The sequence below is a fragment of the Zingiber officinale genome, chromosome 2A, assembly GCF_018446385.1.
Source record: "Zingiber officinale cultivar Zhangliang chromosome 2A, Zo_v1.1, whole genome shotgun sequence".
Classification (NCBI taxonomy): domain Eukaryota; kingdom Viridiplantae; phylum Streptophyta; class Magnoliopsida; order Zingiberales; family Zingiberaceae; genus Zingiber; species Zingiber officinale.
The window spans coordinates 166,699,795-166,722,654 of record NC_055988.1 but is presented as its reverse complement, the minus strand read 5'-3'; the positions used below and the strand labels follow the sequence as shown (position 1 = coordinate 166,722,654).

The 22,860-nt window shown below is 39.3% G+C and overlaps 2 protein-coding genes across 2 annotated transcripts; one reads left to right on the top strand and one right to left on the bottom strand.

Annotated features, from left to right (window-relative positions):
- Positions 1-8,464: 8,464 nt before the first annotated feature.
- Positions 8,465-12,676, bottom strand: LOC122044222. The gene is made up of 8 exons (XM_042604748.1): positions 10,637-12,676; positions 10,464-10,550; positions 9,885-10,037; positions 9,582-9,745; positions 9,352-9,499; positions 8,962-9,084; positions 8,789-8,876; positions 8,465-8,640 (listed from the first exon to the last, which is right to left on the bottom strand). The coding sequence occupies exons 1-8, from the start codon at positions 12,674-12,676 to the stop codon at positions 8,465-8,467; spliced, it is 2,979 nt and encodes a 992-aa protein (XP_042460682.1).
- Positions 12,677-18,386: 5,710 nt separating this feature from the next.
- LOC122043092 lies at positions 18,387-22,651 on the top strand. Its single transcript, XM_042603553.1, has 4 exons — positions 18,387-18,783; positions 21,451-21,521; positions 21,601-21,733; positions 22,388-22,651. The coding sequence occupies exons 1-4, from the start codon at positions 18,630-18,632 to the stop codon at positions 22,465-22,467; spliced, it is 438 nt and encodes a 145-aa protein (XP_042459487.1). The 5' UTR covers positions 18,387-18,629; the 3' UTR covers positions 22,468-22,651.
- Positions 22,652-22,860: the final 209 nt, after the last annotated feature.

The window sequence follows — 22,860 nt, the reverse complement described above, 5'->3', positions numbered from 1 at the left end:
ACCTGTCTGGACTTCTCGCCAAGCGTCCGGTCAGCCCATCGACCCACTTGGACTTCTCGCCAGCTATCCGGTGTCGACCTAGCTGGACTTCTCGCCAAGCATCCGGTCAGCCCGTCGACCCGCTTGGACTTCGTGCCAGACATCTGGTCAGGCCGTTGACCTGTCTGAACTTATCCTGCACACTCGGTCAGAGTGTTAGATCACGACAAACCTAACTTAACCTGATTTGTCATTTATCAAAACCTGAGTTAGACCGTTAGTGCTAACCGCACCAACACTAAGGTCTAGTTCTTTTGTCAAGTTAGTATAAAAAGAACTTATCTAAAATGGTCCTACTCAATACACTTAGAGTGTACTAGTGTAATTTATTAGTTAAGATAAACTAATACCTAATTACACTATGATTATTTCAATGGTTTGTTCCTTTCCATCTTAGTCGTGAGCAACTATTTATAATTTATAAAGAACTAATAATATGATCTTCTGTGTGTGACACCACACACCATGTTATCTACAATATAAATTAATTGAACAACTACACATAACAAATAAATGTAGGTATTTGACCATTGTGATTCTTTATTTCTAAATAAATGTTTATACAAAAGCTAGGCTTTTAGTATACACTCTAACACAAACTTCTGTCATTGCACCAATAATGACTTGGAATTCCTAAACATTTAGGAAACTCAAAACTTAAAATGTTGAGGTTCAAAATTCAATATTGAAATCAAACTCACCCTAAACTTCAACTTAGTCTTTCTTAACTAATCCAAACTTGTTTTCATTATGAAAACTCCTCCTAAATGTATACAAATGTATTTCAAGGGGTTAGGAATAGTTAATAGGACTTAAAATGGCTGAAGTGCTGAAATCAGGCTTTTCCAGCCAAAATTAGACTTCCCAATCGATTGAAGTTGTGACTCAATGGATTGAAACCACTTCAATCGATCCACTGATCGATTCTGCGAGCTTCTGTTCACAGAAATTCCCCTTGAATCGATCGGCTGATCGATCCAGCCTGGGTCAATCGATCGGTTGATCGATTCCGCGATGCTCTGTTCACAAAAAATGCCTTCTCAATCGATCGACTATCGATCGAGGCCTCCCAATCGATCGACTGATCGATTAGGTTTCTGATTTATTGAATTCAATTTCAGCGAAATTCAGAAATGCCTTAAAAATTCTACAACATTCAAAAAATCATGAAATTGTTGTAGACATTATTTAGGGTGTATACTATCATGGAAAAATAGTTTTTTAAAAAAAATATCTTCTATTTTCAAAGATTGACACAAAATTGGAGACTTGTAAAAACTCCAATGTTTCTTCCAAATTTGTGTTTAACTATACAATGATGATTACTATCAAAAGATACCCTTCACCAAGGTTTTTCAAAAGTATTTCAAAATGATTTTCAAAACCAATATCCAACCATGTTCTTTAGGTTCAATGCACATGACTTGTACATTAGCTTTCCCAATGATGGGAAAAACACATAACTGTTGGAGCAATCTGGGTGCCCTAGATTTTGATGTTTGGACAAAAGTTTAAGTTAGATTTATTTTTGTATTTGATATGCATTGTGAGTATGCAAGATACAAGTACAACAAGGAAAGTCCAAAGGTGATCTTGGCAAAGGAGGAAAGTCCAAGGATGAGTCTTGGCAATGTAAGTCCAAGCATGTAGTCTTGGCAACATAAGTCTAAGTGTGACTTGGCAATGGTTGAAGTCCCGGAGGTGAGGAGCCTCTTGGCAAAGGAAGACCCGACAACAAGGACAAGGTCGAAGGAAACTCCAAAAGGCAAGGTGTCAAGGATGGGAGACATTTGAGGGACGCGAGGCTGATAGAGGAGGCTAGAAGGCTAGGTCTAGGTTGATCAGGCGAGGATGAGTGCATGAGAGATTGTACTTAGGATAAAATTATAGGTTTGGGGGTTTTGCTGTAACACTCAACTATAGCAGTTGATTGGTGTTTTCATCAGTCGACTGGTGCAATCGACTGGGAGCGAGCAGAGGCTCTCTGTTCGCTCGGCCAATGTGCAGCAGTCGGCTGGTACTTTTACCAGTTGATTGATATCAAGTTGTTAGGCTGTAACGGTTGAATTTCACATAGGACAGTCGATTAGCACTTTCGCTAGTCGATTGGTAGGCGGAGTTTTCCAAACCATAACCTATATAACCAAGGCTTGGGAGCTTGATTGAGGTTGACGAAAATAGATGTTGTTAACCCCTATTAGAGTCTCCAAGGTCTTCTTGAGTGATCAAGAGCTTGTGCAAGTTTGTGGCGAGGTTTCTCCACCCACAAGGAGCTACTCGAGCTAGCCGAAGGTTTTCTAGGGAGTCATCTATCGATGGATCGGGATCACCCACCTTACGGGCAGTCATGGAGTAGGAACTTCATCTCCAAACCACGTTAAACAACGTGTCATTGGGTTTGCTTCTTATTTATTGCTTTCTAGGGTTAACTTTCCTTTTGTTTGTTAGTATTTTTGTTTCCGCTGTGACTAACAATTGTAGGAATCTATTCACCCCCTCTCTAGCGGACGTCAAGGTCCCAACAATAACTATGTGTTTTAATGAAATCAAAACTCAAGTAGATGCACTAAATCAACATCTTGAGTTTTGTTCATCATCATAACATCTCACTTGTATCTAATGTGCACTAAAATACATACAAGTCACCTTATAATTCTTTGTGAGATGTAGTTCTTAGTTTTTCCCTAACTAAAGGTTCATACATATATATCTAGGCATTTTAAGAGTTACGATCATCCACCTAGGATGTCACTTGTTAGTAAATGTTATTGTCCTTAATTACAAGGAATTTAAATCAATCATGATGATTTATGGCATACATTAAAAATAAATAATTTTCAAAGAAAATCTCCTATAGTTATATGATATATGTATGACATGACATGATATTTTTGTTTGTTTTCATAATATGAACATGAATACAAAATATGATATTATGACATATGATGGGCAAACAATCATGACATTTTAGCATAAATAAAATATACCTAAATAGTCTATCTAAGTATCCTTAATCCTTAGCTAAACCTAAAATAGATCCTAGATTGCCCACATCTTATTCAAGAAGATGTTAAAACCCAACTTGACATTTCTTTTACTTCTTCCTAGTTGTGCCAATTAAAATTAAGTCCAAATTCTCAAATTTTGGCACATTTTACTCTTTCAAAGAGTAATCAATAAATCCTTTTCATTTTCAAAGGTTAATAAAAATATTGAAAATGCTCCTAAGTGTCAATTTCATCAAGGTTGGGTTAGCCACCCTTCCAATTAGAGTTGTCACTCTTTAAGTAGAGAAAATGCTTCTAGGAACTCAAAACCTATTGGTACTCCTTGGATTCTCTAAGTACTCACTAGGGATAGCCTCCCTAGATATCTTCCTAATGACCTTCCTAGACTTGTTATAAGCCTTGGTCACTTCCTCTAGGTCAACTCTAGGGATTGCTTCCCTTGTGACCTTTTTAGTGACTTTCTTAGACTTCTTAAAAGTCTTAGTCACATTTGTCGTTGTAAAAATACTCCTAGGGATAACTTCCTTGTATTTTTGACTTGACCACTAGATCTAGGTTTAGTTCCATAGCTATATGAAACTCTATGATAAGAAGGAACATCCTTCTTAGTCTTAGATTTGTATCCCAAATCTCTATGACCATTGGATGACTCTTGTGTCCTAAACCTAGGTTTTTGTTCTTGGACTATTGATTTTCATTTGTGATTTTCTTAAGGGTCCTTTCTAATTTATCAAGTCTTGATTTCAAGACTTGATTTTCTCTCCATAACTCCTCAACCTTAGACTTTTCTTTAAATCCTTGAGATTTATTTTTCTTAGGCGCATATCTAAAATCCTTAGAGTTATTGCTTAATTTATTATCTATCTTTCTAGCCTTAGGTTGAGTGGTTTTAGCATGACAGGCAACATAATTCTCCTTAACTCTATCATGTCTCCTATTTTTATGATAAATAATATTGAAATGATATAAATTAGATTTAGCATGTTTTTTTATCATGACTTAGAGGAATTGCATCGATAAATGTTATCTTGGGTTTGCTATTAGAAGCTCCCCTTTGACTTGTGCTTCCTCCTTTGACTTTGATCGATTTCCTCCCCTTAGGACATTGACTCCTATAATGTTCTTTTTGATTGCATGAGAAGCACAAAATGTACTCCTTGCTCTTCTTTGTCGTGGGGGTGGTTTCCTTGGACTTCTCCTTAGCCTTTGGTGCCACTTGACCCTTTTTCTTGATCAATTTTGGATACTTACTCTTGTAGTGCCCTTTTTCCCTACATTCAAGACATATGATATAATCTTTATTATTTACTATTGAAATTTCTATACCTTCATTTCTTGTAGGGATGACACTTAATTCTTTTGATCTGGATGTAGGGACTTCTACTTGATCCGGTAATGTTGATCCACGCTCTCCCTCAATTCTTGAGGTGGAGGCTTCTTCCTCTTCATCCTCAGATGTTGAGCATCTCTCAACTTCTGAATCCTCATGCACATTAAATAAGGAGTATACTCTTTTGCCTTTAATCTTCATGCTCTCTTGAGGATGGATCTTCTTCTTCTCCCGATGTTGAGCATCTCTCAACTTCGGAGTCCTCTTCCTCTTAGTCTTTCTCTAATGAGTTGTCCTCTTTGGATTTCTCTTGTATTTGTGCAATGGAGGGTTCTTCATGGATTTTGGTCAATTTGCTCCATTGCTCTTTGACGTCTGCAAATTCTCTAATTTTGCTCAAGATGTTGCTAGACAATAAGTTGACCAAAAGCTTGGTCACTTTGTCATTGGCATAACATCTTTGGATTTGCTCCTTGCTCCATTTATTTTTCTTGATGAGCTTTCCTTTTGAATCTCTTTGAGCCTCAAAGTCTTCCATTAGAGCAAACCATTGTTTTATCTCCATCATGAAGAAGTTTTCGATTCTTGACTTCTAAGAATCGAAGCTTATAGTTATAAATGGTGGAGGCACTCTTGTGTTAATGAATTTGCTTCAACTTCTTCACCCTCTAGCTTTTTGCCCTTCCGGCGATGATTCCGATGAAGAGCGCCTTGCTCTAATACCACTTGTTAGGATCAATTGGAGCTAGAGGGGGCGGGGAGGGTGAATAGCTCGTCGTGCGTTCGTCATTGGCTTGCTTCGTGATGATTTGCAGCGGAATAAAATTAGAAGCAACTCTCCAATGCTAACACAAAGGATTTACTTGGTATCCATCTCAAGAAAAGGTGACTAATTCAAGGATCTGACCCTCACTCACTCATCCACTATAAAAACACTCCTTCTCGGTCGCAGCTGGAGGCGGAGAAGCCTCGTACAAGCTCACACAGATAAAATACAAGAAGTAAGAACCAAGAAGCTAATACAAATAGGAATCTTATGAGATTACACAATAAACCCTAGCTTCATCTTCCTCTTGCCTGAATACACCTCTTGAGATGCTTGGAAGTGCAACAACACTCCTCTCTAAGCTTCCAAGAACTAGTGTGTGTCTCTGAGCTCGGTGGAGAAGAATCGCATGAAGATCGGGAGCCCTGGAGAAGAAGATCTACGAAATCGTTCGCCATTGGATTTATCTTGCACAACAGTCATATCTAATTGATCGACTGATCGATTGGGGAGGCTGAATTGATCGGCTGATCGATTCAAAGCACCTCTGTGTTCTCACTGGAAAGTCCTAAATTGATTGACCAATCGATTCAGATTTCCTCGTGTCCACGCAAGAATTCCAGCCCCAATCGATTGGCTGATCGATTGGGGACCTCTCTGTGCTCGCGATAATGCTCCCCAATCGATCAACCGATCGATTGGGTCAGCCTCCACTCGCAACACACTTCCAATCAATCAGCTGATTGATTGGACTATGGTTCAATCGATCGGTTATTCGATTGACCACCCTTGACTTGGCTAAACTCAAGTCGAAGGTTCCCCAAACCCAACATCCGGTCAACCGTGACTTGTTGGGACTCTCATGCCTAGCATCTGGTCATTCTTGACCTACTGTGACTTCTTCACCAAGTGTTCGGTCAATATTTTGGCACACTTGGACTTTTCTCGTGCTAAATTTCTGGTCATCCTTGACCCATTTGGATTTACCATGTCGTGCCAAGTGTCCGGTCATCCTTGACCCACTTGGACTTCTAATCGTAGATGTCTGGTTATCCTTAACCTATCTGGATTTCCACTGTCTGGCTTCACTCACCAGGACTTTCATCTGCCTAGCTTCACTCACCAGGACTTTCATCTCCCTAGCTTCACTCATTAGGGCTTTCACTTGGCTTCACTCACTAGGGTTTTCCTTCTATCTGGCTTCACACACCAGAACTTTCACTTCTACCTAACTTCACTCACTAGGGCTTTCACCTGACTCCACTCACCAGAATTTTCCTTCTACCTAGTTTCACTCACCAGGACTTCACTTCTGCCTAGCTTCACGCACTAGGGCTTTCACCTGGCTTCACTCTCCAAGATTTTCCTTCTGCCTAGCTTCACTCACCAAGACTTTCAGTTCTTCCTAGCTTCACTCACTAGGGCTTTCACTTGACTTTACTCACTAGGATTTTTTATCTGCTTGGTTTCACTCATCAGGACTTTCACTTCTGTCTAACTTCACTCACTAGGGCTTTCATCTGGTTTCACTCACCAGAATTTTCCTTGCCTAACTTCAAGTTAGGACTTTCACAGTCAAGTATCCGGTTAACCTTGACCTACTTGAGTTCTTCTTCATATCGATCTGGTCATCCTTGACCAATCTCCCCAAACAAATGATTGCACCTGCAATCTCCATATATTGTCAAACATCGAAACCCAAATATCACGACTCAAGCTTGAGCTAACTCAAACTTAATCAATTTGATCAACCTTGATCCAAGAATATTGTACCAACATAATCAACCCATTTAGGTAACTCGTTGAGCTGAACTTAGTGTGAATTGTTTAGGAAAAAAATAATAGAAGAAACATATGACTCATCAAAATGTAGAGGTCATAAAACGAGTTGACCGGATTAGACACGGTTCAGGCATGATTGACTCATTTAGGTGACATGTCGAGTGGAACTTAACGTGAATTGTCTAAAAAAATCAGTAGAAGAAGCTCAGGCATGATTAACTCATTTAGATGACATGCCGAGTGGATCATACCTTGAATTGTCGAAAAATTTTAAATAGAAGAAGTTTATGCCTTTTCATGCATACTCCGGATGACTCAAAAGTTAGTATAAGTGGGAGCTGTAATTCAATAAAAATGATATCGTTCATCCCTAATAATTTAGTATTATCAACCCCATAAATTAGGGAGGGCATACTCTAGGACAGTGAAACCCTCATGAAATGACCCATGCCCAATCGAATAAGATTGTCACCTGAGCACCAATTACACTAGTCCATGGGGGCAATAAGTGGGAGTTCTAAAACAAATATGGTACCATCACATTAGTGACCCCTCGTAATTATCTCATGCCATTGAAAGAGAGTTCAGCAGGAACCCAAATTGATCAGTGCATGACCGAGAGTCTGTAGAGGTGATGAAATTCCTTACTAAGTTTCGACCCCCAATTACTACCATCATTATCTTATGTATTTGCTAACTAAGTTAGCCCTGAGGCCAACAAGTGGGAGTTCTTAAAAAATTGATTGATTGGGTCAAGTAATGTCACACCAGCAGACCCATATGGTCACCCTACGACTTTAGGAGATAAATTAAGAAACTTTAGTTGACCATTACGGAAAAAAATAAATGGGAACCCTAAGCTCTCACAATTGATTATCGCGATTATAAATTCAATGTTTAATTATCCAAATGGCAACGAATAAGGGTATGAACAAGTTTATGCCCAAACTTATTTATTAAAATTTTGTTGAATCTGCATTTTATCAAGGTAACAGCATTATTATTCTTATAAATTAATTAAATATTTATCTAATTCATAAAAATTATATTATTTTCTTAATTTTTAAATTCAATTTATAAAATTTAAGTATTTAAATAAAAAAGTTAAAAAAATAAATATTAATGAACTACATTTAGTATTCAAAATTTTATTTTATATATTACTTTAAAACATAAACAAGCTATATCGAATTAAATACTAATTTTACTCGTAATTTTTAAAAAAAAAAAATAGCCGAAGTACGTATGAATCATACATGGACACAAAAATGGTATACATGGATCGTACCTTGACAATAGTTTAAGTATTAAAATCTAATAGTTTTATGATCGGAAAATTATAAATTTTCATCGAATTAACTATGTAAATGTCAAAGTTGAGTTGTGAGGTATGTTTTTGACTCAGGGATATGGAAGGAAGAAGAATTCACACATTTACTAATCCTTTAAATACTTTCAAAGTTGTCATCTTAGTCGTAGTCCTTTCCATCCAGCACCGAACACCGAGCAACCAAACTTAATCCCTCTTTCATTCCTTGCTCAACTCTGTCCCTTTCGTTGGTACGCGATAGACATGGCCCGAAGTCTGTCAGTTATCTGAGTAAACGATGGTCGTGATGCAGGGTCAGATGCCCAACATTCCTCCATTAGGGTTTTCCATTCAGCATTGCAGTTTTCAGGAATTGTTGGGCGAAGCTTGTCGTTCAAAATTCCTCCTGCAATATCATAACACATTGTTCAAATTGTTAACCATTTTATTACCAGAAAGTAGAAGATTGTCCATAATGTGCATATAAATTTGTCTTTCTAATGAAGAAAATAATTATGGACCAGTATTACAAGTGAGAGTACAATGGTAGTTACCGATGATAGCGCCACAATGCATGTTTGCGTAGGGTTCTTCACCGGTCAGAATTTCCCACATTGCTATGCCAAATGAGAAAACATCGACCTAGAAATTACCACAATAAGGAGACAAATCAATGGTCGCTAGTAAATGTTAGCACCGTAGTACTACAAAAAAAAAAAAATCTAACCTTTTCTGAGACCTTGTTACTGCATCCATTCAACAACTCAGGTGCCATCCATGGAAGGGTACCTCGAACGCCGCCGGAAACTAAAGTGTTTCTTTTGATCCTCGACAAGCCAAAATCTCCAACCTTAAAGAAGACATGATTGAAAATTCAAAAATTTATAGATTGTATGACAAAAATATCAAATAATAATAAATATTTGAATCATTCATAGACGAATGCCAATTAATATAGCAAGTTGTTAACAAGTTAATCCATCCATGCTGAGCAACCATGACGAAAGACATGTCAATTTTATTTTTAAAGACACAATCCAGCTGAGTATGATATATAAGTTACAACGACATGGAAGTAAGAGTTGAGTTAATTGTATCATTCATAGACATGCCCAACCTTGCATACTGGCCGTTGAGGATCTCTCAAATTCACCAGCAAATTGTCGCATTTGAGATCAAAATGGACAATATTCCTTGAGTGTAGATATTCCATCCCAAAAGCAGCATCCATGGTGATTATAAGTTTTTTACGATGATCAAGCGGTCTGTGAAAAGCTCGACTTAGAATAAACAAGCAACTTCTATGTAAATAAAAATGATATTACGAAAAAATTATAGTGAATTCACCTATCCTTTCTCGGTAGGGCATGTCTGAGTGATCCATTCACCATGAACTCCGTGACAGTGGCCAATGTTCCTCCAGTACCATCAGGAACCACCCCATAAAAAGCGACTACATTTGGATGTTGAAGTTTTGAAAGAATCTTTGCTTCCCTCCAGAAATCCTTAACCTGCAGAAGCAAGAGCTTGTTACAATTTTTTATTTTTATTTGTTGATTTAAATTTGTAAAACCTCAGGCACAACTGAAATGGTTTTAGGTTCTATCCAGCATTCTATAAAGTAGATGAAGGATTTCGCTATAGACAAACCATATTTTCTTGCTCAGACGACCTCCCCTCGAAACAACTTTTTTTGATACGCTTGATCGCAACATCTGTTCCTCGCCACTTGCCATGATAAACAGTTCCAAACGTACCAGATCCCAGTTCACGTAGCTCCTCAAGGTCGGCATTTTTAATGATCTGACAAACTTAAAATAAAATTTTTAAGTAAAATACTCAAGCAATTGTAAGAGAATAAAAAAAAGTAGTCTAAAATGTCTTTACTAACTGAAACCATGGAGATCTATACCGATATCAGTCAAGGGAAAAAATTGATTAATCAAATTGCTTGAGATATATAAAAAGATGACAAGCAGAATAATATAAAAGCAATTCCATTTATTTTACTGCATTTTAGTTAATTCAGCAGTATGTTTTTTTTACTGTACTAAAAGATAAAGATAGTAAGTTGAAAATTTTAGTTATTATTGTCTATAATATGTGTTACAAAAAAAAGAAAACTTAGTCCAAACAGAGCTGAACTTATTTTAAACCGAATAAATTTTCACCGAAAAGAATTTCAGAAATTCAGAGAATAAAAATACATCAAAACATTTATTGTTTCACCTGCAAACCGTAGATCCCAGCTTCTAATTCAGCCAATGCAGCATCGCTTATAGAGATATCCAATTCTCGCGTTTCATCTTTCATGTACTATAATTATAGTGAAGCCACCATATTGAACATGAGTAACAGTGTTAACAAGTTAAATAAATAAGCTTGAGAAGAAATTTACCTACCTCATTTTCAGTTTGAGGACAGATATCAACATTAGCCATTTCCAGCAATCCTGAAGAATGGTCATTTTCTATATCTTTGACAGACTCACGAAGCACATTTGTTGTCGTTAAAACTGGGATGATACAAGAACTTGCATCATCTTCAACAGAAACAACTACCTCTATTGGAAAGCTATCAAGCATAGACTCTTTGCCTACTTCTTTCAATTGCTTATTACTGCAGAGAACATCTCTGGTAGGAATGCAATCAAGATGGCCAACCATAGCAGGGGGGTTCAGTAGCAAAGACAGCTTATGGGAGAGTAAATCTTGGTCCAGATCAACATCATTTGAACTTCCAAATTCTTGGTTAGTCTTGATATTCTGAGATTTTATGAGTGGAAGATGAGAGAGAGGTTCGCTCGATTGGATGTAAACTACACCACTGGAATTTCCGGCACCAGAGCTTTCTATACAGTTCATAGAATCGGTTAAGTGCAGTGATTCTAAGGAATTATTAGACTTAACGCAGTGTGATTGAGAAGTTAAAAAAGACGAAGGCATGTGAAAGGATCTTTCAATTGTCTCAAACTCTTTGGAATAAGTTAGTGAGCCATTGGGACTAAGCATCATGCTTTTGTTTGTGGTAATCTCTGGTTTTTCATACAGACTGTCCATATGAATCTTATTATCTTCATTTGTGTAATTTGGAGTCCGGTAATGAGCAAACAAATTTCCACATAGCTCTACCCGTTGAGATTCTTGTGATTGAAAGTGAATATCCAGCTGATTAGAATATGGTGATGCATCAATGAATGTCGTAATTTTCTCTGAGGCATCAGAAATTTTCCTTTCACCCTGATTTCGAACAATCGAATCAGAACATTCAAGTGTGATTAGTGGCTCAACTAAAGCATCTGATTTTGTTACTAGATACAAATTGTCTTTGTCTTGTCCATGCCCTCTTTTTGAATCAAAAGCAAGATTAGATTCATGGTGTGTGAACTGCGGATCACATGAGTTTTTTATCTGTCTGGGACTCTGTAATGGCGTGGCTGCACGAGATATGACTGGCAGCTGAATGCCAAGAGGTGGCTTATTGCGAAACTTAGCTCCTACAAATATATGATCCTCACCTGAGTGCTTCTGAGGATACCTGGTGTCTTGCTGGATATTCGTTCTCGGCGAAAAAGGAGGCGATCGCATGGGTGTTTTCTGCCCGGAGTTGAAAAAGAATTCAGGAGCAGGACAACTCATGAAATCCGGTATGTCAATCAGATCGAGTTGAGGACACGACGGAGACTCTTTATGTACAATTGGAGTAACATCGAGAAGACTGCCTACCTCACCAGGGAAGCTGTTTCTTCTCGAGTTCTTCCTAGGACTCGGCTCTAGCATGTTATTCACAGCAGAAACATACCCATGCTCTGAGCCGCCGTGCAAAACTAGTGAATCAAGAGAAGAAGGGATCTCGGTTTCATTAACTAATATCAGAAATAATCGAGGTCGTTTTGATCCATCTGATTTCTCAGTCCCACAGTACTCTTCCATCATATTCTGCAAGTCTTCATCCGATGCAACAGATATTAAAGCATCTAGTTCTTCACCGGGAAGCTGATACTTGATGGTATGAGGTTGCTTGCATATGGCGAGAGTTTTTTGCATGAATTCTTTCCAGGTAATGTTGTTACTGACCGAAATAATTCGAGTTTCACCACCGACGTACCTCAGTTTTGCATCACCTGGCCGGGGGAAAATTTTGCCCCCAAAGCTGCAAAGAAACTTCATCTTCCCACAGTGAGAGCTCTCCGAGGCCCCAGATTCCGGCCAATTGTAATTATAAGCCTGACCATGTTGGCCTAAGGTCCTCCAATTATCCTCAGAGATAGTCCCTTCGCCCGAGCTAGAATTTAGAATGTCTGAATATAATTCACAATCTGATCCCCTTCTACCGATGGTACCGGTCGGATCTTCGAGGCCTGATTGGAAATTGTGGAGATCATTATTGGCAACCTTTTGCATATAAACTCGATCCATTTTGGGAGGAAAAGTTCTATCCATCGAGGAGGCTTGATTTCCAAGAAGATCAAACAATGGTTTTTAAGCTAGCAGGAGCTTTTAACCTGCAGCTGGAACCACCGTGATTGTCCATCATTGGATTCATAAAACGTTCATCGTCCTTCATCACCTTGTGCATTTCCGATGCATGAGCAAGAACCGAGCTTAAGATTGATTTCCAGATTTGCGCAGGAGTTTAGGAGGAATTAGGAAGAAAAAAAATGGATTTGGATCAACAAGATTTCCATCTATGGATGTTTGCAAAAAATTTCTCTCTTTTTCTTCATGCCGTTCATTCCCTTTGCTATGTTTGTGGCACGGATTAATTAAAAGCTCCGGAGATTAAGGGAGAAGAACATACATGCGAGAAATACGGCAATAAAGAAGCTAAATAAAGGGTGAATATTTAGTTAATTCGGTATATAAATTAATCGGAAAATTAATTTAATATTAGTTAATCGAATCAAATATTTAGGGATGTAAATGAGTCGAACCGAGTCGAATAGTATTAGGCTCGAGCTCGACTCGTTTAAGTTATATTCGAGCTCGGCTCGAACTCGAATCGAGCTTTTATCACAAGGCTCGAGCTCGGCTCGTTTTATAATTATCAAGCTCACGAACAGTTCGAGCTCGGCTCGTTATTAACTCGATTATCAAAGTTAACGAGCCTAGTTTGTTAAGCGACCTCGGGCTCGTTTTCGGACTCGTTTAAAGCTCATTTTAGAGCTCGTTTTTGGCTCATTTTAAGGCTCGTTTTAGAGCTTGTTTTTTTTGTAGTTTTAGAGTTCCTTTGTTGACTCGGTTTAAGGCTCGTTTTAAGATTCATTTTTTTGACTCGCGAGCCTATAACGAATATGTTCACGAGCTCACGAGCCGAATATCCTTAAACTCGAGCTCGGCTCGATAAAACTGTCGAGCTCAAAATCAAGCTCGAGCTCGGCTCGATAAGATAAACGAACGAACTCGAACAAATTTTTTATCGAATCGAGCTCCGAATAATTCGTGAATCATTTAATTTATTTACATCCCTACAAATATTCTTATAACTGAATTAATTGAATGAAATTAAAAATTAATTATTTCGATTAACACTCAATTAACCAAATTTATTTAAGAAATAATTTAAAAAATTATATAAAATTAATATTAAATTAACGAAATGCACCCTCCTAGTTGGATTCAACACGCTCTACTCCCTTTTCATCTTTTTCTTTCGTCTCTCTCAACAATCCACACCCGCATCGTGCATGAGACATCGTCGCCCGAAACTCAATTTCACATCCTAAAAATAGCATTTTGAACGAGTGGTGTGCCTCCATTCAACAGAATCACGAGTTCTAAGATGACTCGCCAACAATCTGCGATGGCTGCAGCGACATTGTTGCGACGTCCAAAGGACTTCGATCAGCCGGTGTCATGTCATGGCTTGTCATCATGTTGGTTTCCAGCCAAAAAGAAGCAAGTTTGTGTGGTTTTATATGAATCTTGTAAAAAATGACTGGAGTTCATAATTATATATATTGGCTGTTATTAAATAAACTACCATATATATATATATATATATATATATATATATATATATTTTGTGGTAGTTTATTTAATAACAGTCAATATATATAATTATGAACTCCAGTCATTTTTTACAAGATTCATATAAAATCACACAAACTTGCTTTTTTTTGGCTGGAAACCAACATGATGACAAGCCATGACATGACACCGGCATGCAGACTCGTCCATGACTCACAACCATGTCATATTAATTTATTTTTTTTAATATAATATTTTCTCTCTCGTATTTTTTTTCTTTCTTCTTCTTTCTTCTCGCTGTAATGAAGCGGTGAGCCTCGTCACCGCTGGCCACTCGCCTGTCCGTCACCGCTGACCACTGCCTCCGATCGCGGCCGGAGGTAGGCGGTCGGAATCCAGACGTGATCGTGCCAGAATCCGGACGCGATGGCGCCGAAATACGGTCGGTTGCCCAACACGGCCGTGATAGCGTTGGATCGCGGTTGGAATCGAGCTGAAAGAAGGAACCCAATCTAGCGCGATCGCGGTCGGATTCCGGAAGCTATCCCTGACGGGTTCACCTTGTTGGTGCAATATCCCTAGGTCAAGGTTGACCTGGTTGACTCAGCTTGAATTGAGTCAAGCTCGAGTCTTGATGTTTGACAATACATGTAGACAACACATGAAGATTGCAGGTGCAATTGTTCATGTGGTGAGATTGTGAATGAGAGTCAAATAGGTCAAGGTTGAATGGATACTTGACTGGAAATCCTAATGAGTGAAGCTAGGTGAAAGTCCTAGTGAGTGAAGCCAGGCAAATGGAAAGTCCTAACTGGGAAGTTAGGCAATGGGAAGTCTTGGTGAGTGAAGCCAGGCAGATGGAAATCCTGGTGAGTGAAGCCAGGTGAAAGACCTAGTGAGTGAAGCTAGGCAGTTGAAAGTCCTAACTGGGAAGTTAGGCAATGAGAAGTCTTGGTGAGTGAAGCCAGGCATAGGGGTGTCAATTCGGGTGGGTCGGGTTGAGTTTTTTTTTTTTTTAACCCAACCCAAACCCGACCCGAACTCGAGTTCAACCCAAAACACCTCAACCCGAACCCAAACCCGACCAACCCGATCAACCCGAACCCGACCCATATAACCCGAAAATCCGATTCAAAACGACTTTTTTGGACTATTTTTCCTATAATTCTTCACTTTTATCTCAATATTCCATCATTATCATACAAACATGATATTAATATACATAAAAACATCTAAATTTTTAAAATAAAATTTGATTTAACCCCAAAAAAACCTACAGACCCCTATATTTAAGTCAACCCGGGTCAACCCGGGTCAACCCGAACCCAACCCGACCCAACCCGAGACTCTTTTACTCTCCAACCCTCCAACCCGAACCCGACCCGAACCCGAAAATGCTCAACCCGAACCCGATTTTTTTCGGGTCGACTCGGGTTGGGTCGTCGGGTCGGGTTCATTTTTGACACCCCTAGCCAGGCAGATGGAAATCCTTATGAGTGAAGTCAAGTGAAAGACCTAGTGAGTGAAGCTAGGCAGTTGAAAGTCCTGGTGAGTGAAGTTAGGCAGAAGGAAAATCCTGGCGAGTGAAGCCAGGTGAAAGACCTAGTGAGTGAAGCTAGGCAATTGAAAATCCTGGTGAGTGAAGTCAGGTGAAAGACCTAGTGAGTGAAGCTAGGCAGTTAGAAGTCCTGGTGAGTGAAGTCATGCACGAGAAAATCCAGATGGATCAAGACTGATCGGACATCTGGTGTTGGAAAGACCAAATAGGTCAAAGGGATTGACCGGATACTTGGCATGAGGTGGAAAGTCCAAGTAGGTCAAAGGGATTAACCGGATACTTGGCACAAGGAGAAAAGTCCAAGTGGGTCAAAGGGATTGACCGGACACTTGGTGAGCGAGTCCTAGCAGGTTAAGGGTGACCGAATGCTAGGCAAAATGAACTAACAGGTCATGGTTGACCAGATGTTGGTTTAGGGAGTTTTGGACTTGTTTTTGGGTAAAAACAAGAAGCTGGATCGATCAGCCGATCGATTGGCACATGCCCAATGTGCCAATCGATCGGCCGATCGATTGGGTGAGTCCCCGCGACAAGCTTTCTCCCAATCGATCGGTGGATCGATTGGGGAGAAGTGTCGCGCGAACAGAAGAGCTCTGGATCGATCGGTCGATCGATCCAGAGCCCCCAATCGATCGGGCGATCGATTGGGAGGTGCGATTTCGCATGATAAGTCCTGGATCGATAAGCCGATCGATCCAGGCAATTCCTGAGAGCACAAAGGTGCTCTAGATCGATCGACCGATTGATCCAAAGCCTCCCCGATCAATTGGGAGCAATCCAATCGATCGGGATCCGACCATTGACGTCGTATTTAGTTGCTGGCGAGCTGTTCTCTCTGTAGAGAACTCACGACCTTTTTCTCCAGCGAGCACAGAGCTTCTCCATAGAGTTCTCACCGCCAGTTCTTGAAGTTCTTGGAGGTTCTTCCAAGTCAAGAGGCAGATCTATAACAAGAAGAAGAAATCTAGGGTTAAGGTTTTTCTTGTGCTAACTTGTAAGTTTTTTGCTTGTATTTTGTTCCCTTTCCCCTTCTTCTTGTAGTGTGAACTTGTAGGGCTTCTCCGCCTTTGGTAGTTACCATAAAAGAGTGTTTTTATTAGTGGATGGTGTGTGAGTGTGTGGATCCTTGAATTAGTCATCTCTTTTTGAGGTGGATACCAAGTAAATCCTTAGTGTTAGCGTTGTATTTGTTTTCTTTGTATTTTTCGCTGCATATCTTTGAAGAAGCAAGCAACGAAGAGCACGACGAGCGCACCGAGCTATTCACCCCTCCCCTCTAGCTACATAATCGGGCCCAACACACCTCCTGGGCTATAGTGTGGGTGGGTCTAGGCGGCCGGAGGCCGCCGGCGGTGGGCAGATGGCGCGAGGAAGCGTGCGGTGAGTTGCTTTGGTTCGGCGAGAACGATGGGCAGGCGGCAGTAGCCGAAATCCATGTCGCGATCCCTGACGGGTTCACCCTCTGGGCTATAGTGTGGGTGGGTCCAGGCGGCCGGAGGCCGCCGACGGTGGGCAAATGGCCAGCGGCGGGGCGAGTGGCGAACGCGCGAGGAGGCGTGCGGTGAGTTGCTTCGGTTCGGCGAGAACGAAGGAAAAAGAAAAAGATTTTATGAAAAAAAATACCGTGGCGCATGGTACGTACCATTCCATAAATAAAAGTCCGTAGGTTAACATTCGTATATATATATATATATATATATATATATATATATATATATGTGGTAGTTTATTTAATAACAGGCAACAAATTAAGATCGTTTTTTTATTTCTACAAATATTTTAAAAAACATTTATTATTTCACTCTCTATATATTTCAACAGAAAAATATAAAAAATTAAATAAAATTTAAAATAACTCCAACATTTTTTTATTTTAAAAATATATTTATTAATATTATTATACCAGCTGAGCTACTGAACTATGGAGCATCAAAAGCCAATGATCCGATCTCGAGACTCGAGCTTTGAGTCATTAAAGTTAAGGCCAGTTTGACGCGATGGTTATAGTGGCCTTTGACGAAGGTAGAAGAGATGCACCCCTTCTCCATATATAAAATAATGATCGGTTTGGTTATTCTTTCTATTTAAGCATGGAAAGAGTCTCGACGAGTCTTTTCACGCGCATCAATTTATTTGGTAAAAGATGAATATATTCATCTTTAATATCTCCGTTAATTTATCTCAAAATTAACACGAAGGAGGTAAATCACAGATGACTATTATACCCTATTGTATTATGGAAAAAAACTTAATCCAACTGTATATGAGGTGCTAGATTTCGACCGCATGAATTCATGTCATGCTTAACTTGCTCGACTCATGGTATATACGTTATGAAATGAGCTCATACTTGGCCTAGGTCATGCCATGCCTAACTTGCTCGACTCATAGGTTAAGTCAAGTTTGATAGATCCAACCCGAACTCTATTAGTGCATATCGGAATGAGTTCATACTTGGCCTCGGTCGTGTCATGCCTAACTTGATCGACTCATAGGTTACGTCAAGTTTGATAGATCCAACTCGAACTCTATTAGTGCATATCGGGCATAGCCCAAACTAGGCCCGATCGAGTTACATCAGAGGGATTACTTAACCCATAGTAGTCACTCCTAGTAAACACATGCCCACGGATAGCTCAAAAAAGGATTTATCTTTTCCTCTCAAAGAAGAAACGTCAGAGCTTCCTCTCGAAAGTCTTTCAGATCGCGTCAGGTCAGAGCTTCGATCGTTCTTGTACCCTCCGCCGGTGGCCGATCTTCCGTTAGATGACTCGTCCTTTCCTCGTCTGGCAATTTGATTGTCCTTGAGTAGGGTTTCGAGATCTGTACTCGGTTTCCTCTTCTCCGCCCCAACCCCCTCTCCCCGAGATGGAGAGCCAGATGTACTGGAAGGCGAGGCTGTCGTTCAAGAACGCCACCATCGTCGTCTGCTTCCTTAACTTCATTGCCTTTCTGTTGCTCATGCAAGGATTTTTCGCATCGCCGAAGCGGGGTGCCGACGGCGGCCACCAGATGGATCCAGGTGGGCATCGAATTCATGATCTTGTTTGCATTTGGGAATTCAAAAATGTCGTAGAAAAATGCAGTTTTCAGAAAAAAAAAATGGATTGCTATTTGTACGAATTTACTCACTGCTTGTCCATTCACTATCATAGGCCGTATTTTGAACTAGCTAAAGATGAAAAAAAAAAAAAAGAGATGGTTCATTGGATTATTATTATATGATGGTTCTGAGGAAAATCTAAAGTTAGTATGATGTTCTTGTAGCAATCTATTTGATTGTATGTTTATGGATGGGCCTTGATAACATTGGGGGTTTTGAATTGAAGTTGAATTTGGCGAAACTTAATGATATAGTCCTACAGTGACATGAGTAAAGACTGTTGGATATTGGGGCCTTAAATGGACCAAAACGATTTAGAGGAAGGAAGCCATCAATTGTTGAAAGTCGTAATTGACTTCAAAATTGAAATCTACGATTCGCGTAGATAGATTTAGACTATTAATTTGCTCAAAACCGATTAAGGGTGAATGAGAAATTAATGTTTAAAGTCAACCCAAAATAACATTTGTTATTCATTAATAAAGTGCATAGGAGAATAGTCCCACATCGGAAATTCTCGATGTGTATTCTCTACTTATTAATGAAGATGTGTTAATGGAGTTAACACAAAAAATAAAAGGACAGGTGACCCCTTAGCCCAGGGCGAGCAGGTGCTCGCACTTGTGAGCCCGCCACCCGCCACGTGCGCACGTGCGCAATGGGCGCTTTGTAGGCGCACTTTGCACTTCGCATCGTCGCGAGGAGCATTGAGGAGCTTAAATTTATGCTCCAGGTGACATTGCAGTGCCTGCGTGGCACTCGGGTGACGTGTCAGGCTCTTACCTGACGTGGCAGCGCCTATGCGGCATCCTCGTGGGCAAAGGGAGATGACTGGACAGTTGACTTAGGGAATGGATGGCTACCGTTGATCAACGTTGATCAAATAGATATGATGGATCGCTTGTGATGCGATCTAGAGCGTTGGATCGCAAAGAGTAACGATCTGACGGCCTGGGATGAGGCTTGATCTGAAGCATCGAATCAATGGATCCAGATCCGATGGCTGATGACAATAGGCGGGATCTGAGGGTCACAACTCCTCAGATCTGATGGATGAGATTGAAGTGGGCTTGGTGAAGGGTTACAACCTTTAAGTATAGATGATCTAGATCGATCCAGCCCAAGGAACACATCCACTCACCCAAAGGACACTCAACCTCTTCGTTCAGTATAAATAGAACCCTCCAGATGATGGAATACTCACTCAATCTTCTCTTCTCTTCCTCAAGCATTCATCTCATCTTGTGCATTCAAGAGTCCAAGAAGTCTACTAAAAGGTTCGCTGGTCTCGGAAGTCGGAGTGCTACGATTCCGAGACGTTCGTCGTCGTTGTATCTTGGGAACGAATTGCAACAATCCGTTAAGCACCGTAGCGGAGCAATATCGTTTACGGAGATAGTGTCGAATACTAGCCTCGACGATCAGTTTGCATACTCCAGAAGCTACCCGGAGACAATAAAGACATGAAGTCAACTAATATTCGGATTCCATAGACCGTGAATACGATACCATAGAATCATATTCTTAATCACTTCAATTTGAAATGCCATTTACTCTCGTTTGAGTTGTGATAATTGTAAATGTTTCTTGCCAGAAACTAACTTTGAGGCTGTGTTTCCTTTGATAGATATTAAGGAGGAGAGGGTGAAAAAAAACAAGAAAAAGATGAAACACAGGCATTTCTTTAGAAAGAAGGGTAGGGAAAGAGAGATGAAACACAGGCATCTCTCTGCCTTTATCTTGTATGCACTTTCAATCTCTCTAACAGAACATATCGTAAATGTTAAATCTATAGCAACTTATGCATGTGATGAGGTTGCATATATTTTTCCAAGTGATTGAGATAGACCCACAGTGAACCAATGTGTGGTATCTTGGTTAGACTTTGTTTAAATTAACTGAGAATATACGAACTTAATAGGATCTAAATAATAAGAGGGAAAAAAAAAAAAGTAAAATAGGGAACCCTTCTGCACATCAAAGAAAGAGTATCAAGAAAGACAGGTAGGCATCTTGATTCCTTTATGCTTAACATGCGCTTCATGTTTCACTATAAATCATTAAAATGCATCTATATTAATAGGTTCTCCGAGGTTATTGTAATATTATATGCTTGGATAGGTATTCCTTTTAGTTGTTTCATCTATATTAATAGGTTCTGCGGGGTTTTTGTAATATTATATGCTTGGAGAGGTATTCCTTTTAGTTGTTTTTATGTTTTTTGATGTTTCAGATTTTTAGTCTCAGGACTACTGTAGTTTAACTAGCTTATAGATGGAGAAGTGAGGAAACTTTTTTGCTATTTTGCAGATAATCGTGCGTATTGCATGGTTGTATGCATATATTCTTGTGATTATAGTGTACATGCTTGTCAATTGTGGGACTATTCATGCATGTAAACTTGTTTTTCTTCACAAATTTAATCTGAATAGGCAAGTCATCAAGTGCTGGGGCTCTTCACTTTTCTATCAAGTAGAAAAGATGTCAGGCACTAAAACAATTCTTCTTTGATTTCTTTTGGTTCACTAGACCCTCCTTTGGTATGTAAAATGAATCTTTGGAACTTCAAAATAATTTATATTGCAGCACAAATACGGTACATTTTGGAGTCTGAAGAGATACGCCGTGCTATGGAGCCATTGGAACTAATCAAGAGGGTATGCACATATAACAAACTTCAGTTTATTGATTTCAGGATATGTGACATAACATGTACATTTTCTCTCAAATGATTAGATTAAGGAAATCGAACAAGAAGCACACACTCAACCAGATCATGAGATCCAGCAAGTTCCAAAGCAGAATGCAGCAGTTGATCTGGCAAAGAGGTTAAGAGACAGGGCAATGAATGATGCCAGCAGTCAGCAAGGTAATTATCTAGGTTTCATCTTTCAATCTGGTTGAAACCCCTTTTTTCTTTTGTACTCCTTTTTTCACCTATCAAGATAAAAAAAATATAATATTGTGACTTCAACTTGTCATTGTGGAATTCATATAAATTAAGAACTAACCATTGTTTCTTTCCAGTGGTTTCATGGACATGAGCTAGTTTCTTGTGTGGGTAAATATTACTAAAAATGAGTCTTCATGTACCTTTAAAAAGTCACTTCGACGAGTTGCACGGGTGTTATTTTTTCACTATTCGAATCAAGTTCTAACATTTATTTTACTTTAGTTTTCTGTATTTGCAAGTAAAATTATGTTCAATTCAGTTAGCAATCCAATTGTAAATCAACCAAAATAAGGTTATAATTAGTAATATATGGTGAGTTGTAGGGTTCATGTAGCCAAACCCAAATATTTTTACGTCTCATTTCCATTCTGACTATTCGGTGCATCTTGATACTTATTCAATGACCTCAGTTCACTATAAACTTTAGTTTGGTTCACTTGAAAACTCCTGTTGAGCAATGTTGATTTTAGGTTGCTTGAAATATACACCTCTTGATCCACCTACATGGTGACTGAGTCTCAACCGCGCAAACACACACTGACCGGATATCGCCTTTTGTTTTCCTTTCAGCTCTCGAGGAATGGCGGAAGCGTAAGATGGAACGTGCAAGACAGAGAGAAATCGAGAAAAACATCACAACTGCAAGTTAAAGGTTATTGCATTTTCTGTTGTGTGCATACCATGAAGCCAGCAGTTGCAAAAATCATGAGCTCTGATTACTATCGTCTTAATAACTGTTTACATTATCATCTTCTAATTGTTCATTAATATATTCACTTCTTCCAGTTAATTTTTAAACTCTATCCCAAGCTTAGCCACTATTTATTATTTTTATATCCTTTTTTTAATTATGTATTTCTTTTTAGGAAATAGGATTTTAGAAAACTTGTTAAACGAGTTGATAATACTCACAGCCAGTTCTTGGCAATGCATTTGCTTGCAAGCAATGCCATTGCCTTTTTTTTTTTTAAATTCAAGTGTTCGAGATTCATTTAATTAATCTCTTTCTCAATTCGCCTATCAGATAAATCTGGAGCTTATTT